At 29.1% G+C, this 7,272-nt stretch overlaps 1 protein-coding gene across 1 annotated transcript; it reads right to left on the reverse strand.

The window, feature by feature from the left end:
- Positions 1-612: 612 nt before the first annotated feature.
- Positions 613-6,192, reverse strand: LOC129615060 (serine-rich adhesin for platelets). The gene is made up of 4 exons (XM_055530114.1): positions 5,298-6,192; positions 5,030-5,231; positions 4,698-4,951; positions 613-4,643 (listed from the first exon to the last, which is right to left on the reverse strand). The coding sequence occupies exons 1-4, from the start codon at positions 6,177-6,179 to the stop codon at positions 1,899-1,901; spliced, it is 4,083 nt and encodes a 1,360-aa protein (XP_055386089.1). The 5' UTR covers positions 6,180-6,192; the 3' UTR covers positions 613-1,898.
- Between the last annotated feature and the right edge of the window lie 1,080 nt (positions 6,193-7,272).

A 7,272-nucleotide genomic window follows, 5' to 3' on the forward strand; every position in this document is an offset into this window, starting at 1 on the left:
CGAGGATCAGGAATGTAGAGTAAATCTCGACGGTGTTATATATTTGGCATACAACTCCGTTCCTGTGTCAGATAGACGAATGATTAAAAAAAATTTTGAAAGCTCAGTGTCCCCATATAAAAGTTTTTGTTTACTCATGAAGGTTTGTACATAATATATGTATGTAAATAGTTCACTTAGGCACCCTGCATACATACATATCTAACATATATATATATATATGTATATAATATTTTGTTTCATACTGTGTTCTTAAATATGTAAATAATATCTTTTTTGATTTGCATTTCATTAACAGTTTTATTTTTGTTATTTTATTGCAAATTTTGATTTTGATTTAATTTAATATTATGCGTTTTTTTTTTGTTTTAAATTCGATTTGAAAATTACGTTTCTATTTGTAAGTAACTAAGGATGAATTGTAAATTTATTCGCATTTTTTTTTTTTTGAATTAATTTTTTAATTTTGTTTTAATTCTAAATCTAATTCGAATGATAAATTAACAAATTTTTGATTTTAAACTTAACATTTTTTTCAGCTCCATTTTGGTTTTAATTTTTCTTACATATATGGAGTATAATTTTTAATTATTAAAAAGAGGAAGAATTGATAGAAGAAATAAAAGTTCAAATAAAATGACTTGTTTTTCGAAATCAATGTATGTATATACATAATAGAATTCATCACTGGTAGATACAGAAATAATTTTGAATTTTTATAATAAAAGAAGATTCCTGAAGAGTTTTCGTTCTAAATTTTATTAAATTAATAGTCTCATCATAGTTAAAATTTTTACCTTCCTTGAGAATGAGCGAATCTAAGGTCAATTGATTTCAACACCACTAACGTAAGAACTTTGACATATAAATATAAATATTGCATCACGAATTACAGAAAAACATCAGTTGCTCTTAAAAATTTAAATTTAAATATTGATCATGAGTCAAGATAAAATCATTTCAATATCGTTTTAACTACGCCAACTATAAAATAGAATTTTTGTATTTTGCATTTTATTAATAATATAGAAATTTTCTGTTTCAAGTCCTGTTTTGACTTTCTCTTAGTATTAGCATGCCGAAATAAAAATGTCTCCTTTCTAAAACAAAGTAAGAGAATTTGTTGATTTTTCCTATCGCATTTCGGGACAAAGTGATACATGTACATAATTTGGAAAATATTCAATTTTTTGTTTTCAATTGGTAGATAAGATATTAGAGACTCCAAATTTTGTTACGGAAAATTATAATAGGGTAAAACTGTTATACATATGTATATACATTTCTGCAAGAAAATAAAATCTTAGTAACCAATTTATAAAGTTATTAATTTTAAAAGTCTTGGAATTTGAACCTTTAGTTATGCGTTTTTTATATAGAGATTGTACTGTATTTACCTAATAATTGACAACATTTTTAAAAGATCTTAAAATATAGTTTCTAAGGTTATTAATGATTTTATTGAAGTTTATTGTAGTTATTTTTATTATTACAAAATTTTTATGTAATGTAAAAATGGTAGTGAAAATATAAATGAACTATTTTTAAAAGATTTGAAAATATTATATTAATAGTGGTCATTAGACTTAATTATTGTTCAAGCCCAAAAAAATCTGAATATCTACCTATAATGGACTCAGACTTTAGACTGCACTAGCTCAAATAAATATTATATTCAACTTATTTCTATATTATATTGCTATTATTTTTTCTATTTCTATTTCTAAAATTTTAATTCTAATCAAATTTTTAAATTTGAATAATATTGTTATATAATGCCTCTAAAAATAACTTTTACATTAATAGTTATTACTGTTTAAAAATAAAAAATAATTAAAATAATCGAATAATTAAAATAAAAGCAATAATTTTCAATTAGAAAAAGAGTAAAATGAAAGCTAAAAAAGCGTTTCTTTTGACCATTTGCGTGATGTACCAGGTAAACTAGGGTCACGAATTGGAGGATCACATCTTTCACTTTTACTACGCACTCTACCAACTTTATTATTAAATTCATTAATATCATCAACACTTCTACTATTGCTACTAACGCTATCATCATCTTCGATATCGGTTGGTACTTTAATAACAGGTAATTCTAACATCACAGAAGTACTTGTTATATTTTTAGAATTATCTAATAATTTTTTACTTTTATTTGTAATAATATTTGTTTTTACGTTATTAACATTATTTGTTGAACTCTCTTCACTTTCAACGCCTTCAATAACAATACTAACATCAACAATTTGTTTTTTATTAATATCATCAACATTTCTATCAGTACTTGGATTTAATATTGGAATATTAGTTGAACTATAATTACTAAAATTGTCACTATTTTTTAATAAATTCCTACTAGAGTATTTTTCAACAAATTGATTTCTTTGTTGTTGATTTAGTGAATCAACTAAACTAATTCCACGATCATCAATAATATGTTTACTATTATCACTAGTACTATAACTAACAGTTGTATGGAAGGGATCACCATGATATTGTGATCCATAAGGTAAAATTACATTTTCACTTAAAAAATCCGTTTGCCTACAATCTATTGGTTGTGTTTTAATTGTATTGATTAGTAGATCATCATTACTAATTTTTCTTGTAGATTCGATTGTTTGTGAAGTTTGTGGTATTAATATTTCAGATGCTCTAGCGGTTGATGATGGTTTAACGTTTGTTGATTGTGGTGGATATGGTGGGATTGAAGAATCACTTAATGCAGTGCGATTTTTTATTTTAATTTTTTTATGTGTATGTTTACTGCTACTTAAACGTTTCTTATTTAAATTTTTATTGATACTATTACTGTTACTATTACTACTAATTGAGCTATCATTATTATTATCATAACTAAAGCTAGATTGTTTTTTAATGATTATTGGTGGTTTTTGTTTATGTTGATCATAATATTTTCTATTAGCTGGAATTTGAATGCCCAAATGGGTCGCTGTAGGTGAAAATACTGAAGTTGTTGTCGAAGTTCCAGTCAAATTTGTCGTTACAATAGTAGTAACAACTGGTATTTCGGTTGAACAAGTCTCAAGTGTTACCGTTTCATCTGTAGTTGGCAAGCTATGTGATGGATCGCTATATTGTTGTTGAAGCTGAGATCGTCTTATAGCTAATAGTGGAGTATTTCCAGGCGATAGTATAGGCTTAAGCAACAATTCTTCTTGCTGTTGATATTGATGTAAATGTTGTTTGTTTTGGTGTTGTTCTATTTTTGAAGAAGAACGTTTATTACTATATTGTGCGTTAATATGCTGGCTATCAACATTTGATTTTGTTTTGAATTTTTTACCAACACTTTGTTCATATGATGCCACTTGTTTAGATCTTGGTACTAGTAGAACCTTATCACTAGAAGAAACCGAAAGTGTTCGATGACTTTCTGTAGATGTACGTTGATAGTTTTGCTTTAATATGGCTCCTTTCCCAACAGGTTTTTTATAATCTTCAGGCTTTTTGCCATTTAAAATTTCCGGAGGAGCTGATTTTGTTGATAATTGGTGTTCATAGAAACTATTTGGATTATAACTGTCACTTGTTGGTTGACGTTGGTTGTTTATTGGCAGTGTTGATATTAAACCATTATCATCAATATATCGTATGGCATCATTTTGAGCGGCTTGAATAACCTCTAAACTGATTTCATCACTATCAGTACTAAACTGTTCCAAATCGTCATCTGTGTCTGCATAGCTTTCAATGAATACAGATTCATCATCTCCAAGACTGGATCGTAAATCTGAATCTTGGCATTCAACGGATGACATTTTAAAAGAGCTACATGAAGCCAATGGAGCACGACCAATTCCCGTTCCACCGATAGTACCAACCCCTCGTAAATTTGATCTAACTGCGCGGCTTACAGAATATGTTGAAGAAGGTGGTTGAGTAATTCCTGGCGTAATACAACTGCCGGAGTGATCAAATATGTTATTATTGTTACTGACGTAATAAGTAAAACTTGTATTATTATTTATACAACTAGAGGCATCTGATAGTTTTCTTAGCTTAAAATCTCGCATATCATCAAACTTATCAGTCAAAGTTTTTGGTGACGGTGTTGCTGACGTGGTTGTAATAATTGTCGGTTGTCTTGTTTGGTGTTTTTGTAAGCGTCTACTTTGAATCTCTAATTTATCTGAAGAGTCATCTTCACCTTCGGTTGTGTTCGACTGGCAAAAGTCTAAACTGTGCTCAGAATCTATAGATGGTAATTTTCGTTCCTGCAAGCTTTCTGGATCATAGAAACAGATCATACTATTTTTTTGCCAACTGCTACCAGAGCTGTCAAGTGTTATTGAAGAAACGCCAGAGGCAGCTGTTGTTGTGGTATCTTGTGAAATAGTTCTTGCTTGCTTAAATGTGGCTCCTTTTTCAAAATCTTTATCACTTGCTAATGGTGAAGATTTAGGTGTCGCTTGAATAACTTGAATATCTGGATAATAGTAATCCCAAGTATCAGTACTGGAACCACGCCTCGCTTTTTTAATTGATTCGTCCTTTTGACGCAATTCGGGAGGTAGATTATTAATTCCTAATGTAAGAGCTGAACAACGTCGTTCTAAATATGAACTTTCAGTACTGCAACAAGTCATGGCACTGCTTCGTCTTGTGTCTTGATGTACCTTAAATTGAAGAATTTAACGTTATAGTATTGGAAAAAATTATATGAAGCTTACTGAAGGTGGAACTTCCAAAAATCCTTGGTTTTGTAAAAGTTTTTGTTCAGTTTGGTTTAAGTTTTCATAATCTTCATCCAGTTCGTCATCGGTTTCAACAAAATAGTCGTCTGTTCCAAAACTACTTCCCATTGGATAATTACTAAGAATACGAGATGATTCTGAAGCACTTCTTCTCCTTGCTGTTGATATACCGCCACCAGTAGACGATATTGAAAACCTTCGCGGAGGTTCTAGCAAACTACTATATCCTCCTATAATTTTGAAGTAAAGTATTTATAAGTTGACTAGTAGAAACTATTTAATGAGAATTGTGAAATTGTTTTTCTTACCAACAGAAGAAAATCGAAATCCTCTGTGCAACACAGGTGGAGCACTAACATTACCAACGGACAACATTCGCTGTCTGCGGAAAAGCATGGTATCATATTCATCTGGAAATATCGATAAGCCTGTGGCATCCATAGCTTCGATAATTTTACGATCTTCTTCTTCTTGCATACAAGCAACCGTTAAAGCAGCTGTTTTAGGGTCCTAGAGTATGAACAGCAATAGAACAAAATTTGAAAATCAGAATTTATGAATACTTTATTATAATACCTTCAAAGCTTTTATAGTTTCATTGGAGTGACTTCGACTTTTCCATACGATTAGGAAAACCATTAAACTAAAAAATCCCCCCAAAGTTGCTGCTATCCTGACACCGGTCATAACATCATAAGTTGCATAAAATTCCATTCGAACTCTTTCTCTTTCAGCAGCCAAAGCCGCGGGAGATTTTGCTGTCGAAAGTGGAATTGTAGATACTGGAACAGTTGCTTTATCAACTTTAAATGTGGGTGTTGCTGATGTTGTTGGTATATTTGTAAATGGTTTTGTTGTTTCATTTTGCGATATTTTACTAACATTATTAATATTTTTAATATTATGATTACTTGTTTTTTGTGTGTTCGGATGTATAGATGCAGTCCCATGACGATGACTTTGTTTACTAATATTATTAATATTATCAAAATTTTTTGATATTGTGCGAGTAGTTAGTTGATAACCAATAGAACGTAATGGATCGATTGACGCTGAAATCGTTGTAGCTGTTACTTCAGTTTCTATCGTTTCTGTTTCTGTTGTATTTGCTTTAAACAGTGTTGTTAATTGAACTTTTTCTGTGGGTTCAATATCAGTCAAAGAAGTAATTGACGGCGATGGTGATAATGACGGAGATAATGATAAGGATAATGTTGATGAAGTTTCCAATGATTCTGAAGAAGAAGACGCTGATGATTCGGATAATGATGAAGAATATGAAAGTGGAGTTGTTGATGATATAGAATCTTGAAGATTTGTTTCTGATTTTGAATGTGTAGATCTTTTTTGTTGATGTGTTGTAATATAATTATTTTCAATTAAATTAGTTGGTGGTATCGTTATAGATGTCAGCGACGACGGGTTTGACGCTACTGACCGTCGCGCAATTTTTGCCATTGCTATGGAAACATTTCCTGCGAAATTGAAAAGAAAAGTGTTATTTTGTTAGCAAGACAAAAAATATTTCAGAATATTATTTAACAAAAACTAATTTATTAATAAAAACTTTTTAAATTTTCGGCAATCCAGCTATTTTCTGTAAAATTGTGTAACATACTGAGTAATTGTTATGATAAATTAAAGCCTAAAAATTTTGAAAAACAAATAACTAATATGAAATCTATATATTTTTTTCCGTGCAGGGTGAAGGGAAGGAGGGTTAATTATTTCAAAACTGATAATCCTTTAATTAATTATTCTGTGTGTTATTGAAAAATCTAAAAAATGTTAAAACTAAATTTCGTATTCATTTCCAAAATGTAGGATTGTGGCTTATAGCGAATATACACACGTATGTGTACAAAATTGACAATGTACACACGTATGTGTACATTGTTAATATTGGTCTATTGAAATGTAAATTAGGTCTACTTAATTAAATACTGTCTATGAATTTATGAATTTTGTGAATCATTTTCGCGATGATTTATAAAATATATTTGATACTGAATAAGAAAAATAAATTTTCGGTAATTTTAATAAATTTTTTTTAATATTTTAGCAATTTAAATATTTAAGTTAAAATGTGAATTTTTTTTCCTTTTAAGCACAATTTAAAAACTAAGTTTATCACTCTTTTCAAAAGTCGCTTATTCAAAATGATTTTTCAAAATGAGAGACCCGGTCAATTCTTACGTTTCCACCTCTTTCCACCTATTTGAAATAGGAAAATATTATGCGGTGGTGTATGGTAGGCAAGTGAGAAAGTAGACTTTTCCTTTTGACTTTTAATGTTTATATGGTATTCACACACATGCACATATACACACATATGTTATTTATATTATTATGAAGTACAGAAGCAATTATAAAGTCTAATTAAATATTTAATTTTTTAATTTTTATGGGGATATCCGTTAAAATCGATCTTATGAATTATTAATTAATTTAAATTATTTATTTAATTTTTTTATTTAAAATACGTAAAATTATAAAAATTAATCCTTATTATATACAAAAATGTATATACATCGATTGTACTGTCGAAAAA

Source organism: Condylostylus longicornis, unplaced genomic scaffold, assembly GCF_029603195.1.
Source record: "Condylostylus longicornis isolate FDR11 unplaced genomic scaffold, ASM2960319v2 ptg000135l, whole genome shotgun sequence".
Lineage (NCBI taxonomy): Eukaryota > Metazoa > Arthropoda > Insecta > Diptera > Dolichopodidae > Condylostylus > Condylostylus longicornis.

What these genes read in the sequence shown, in the direction of transcription:
- LOC129615060 (XM_055530114.1), bottom strand. Translation starts at nt 6,179, where the DNA reads ATGGCAAAAATTGCGCGACGGTCAGTAGCGTCAAACCCGTCGTCGCTG. An exon ending in AAACTATAAAAGCTTTGAAG is followed by an intron (nt 5,232 to 5,297) that starts GTATTATAATAA and finishes TTCATACTCTAG; the next exon opens with GACCCTAAAACAGCTGCTTT. An exon ending in TTTTGGAAGTTCCACCTTCA is followed by an intron (nt 4,644 to 4,697) that starts GTAAGCTTCATA and finishes CTTCAATTTAAG; the next exon opens with GTACATCAAGACACAAGACG.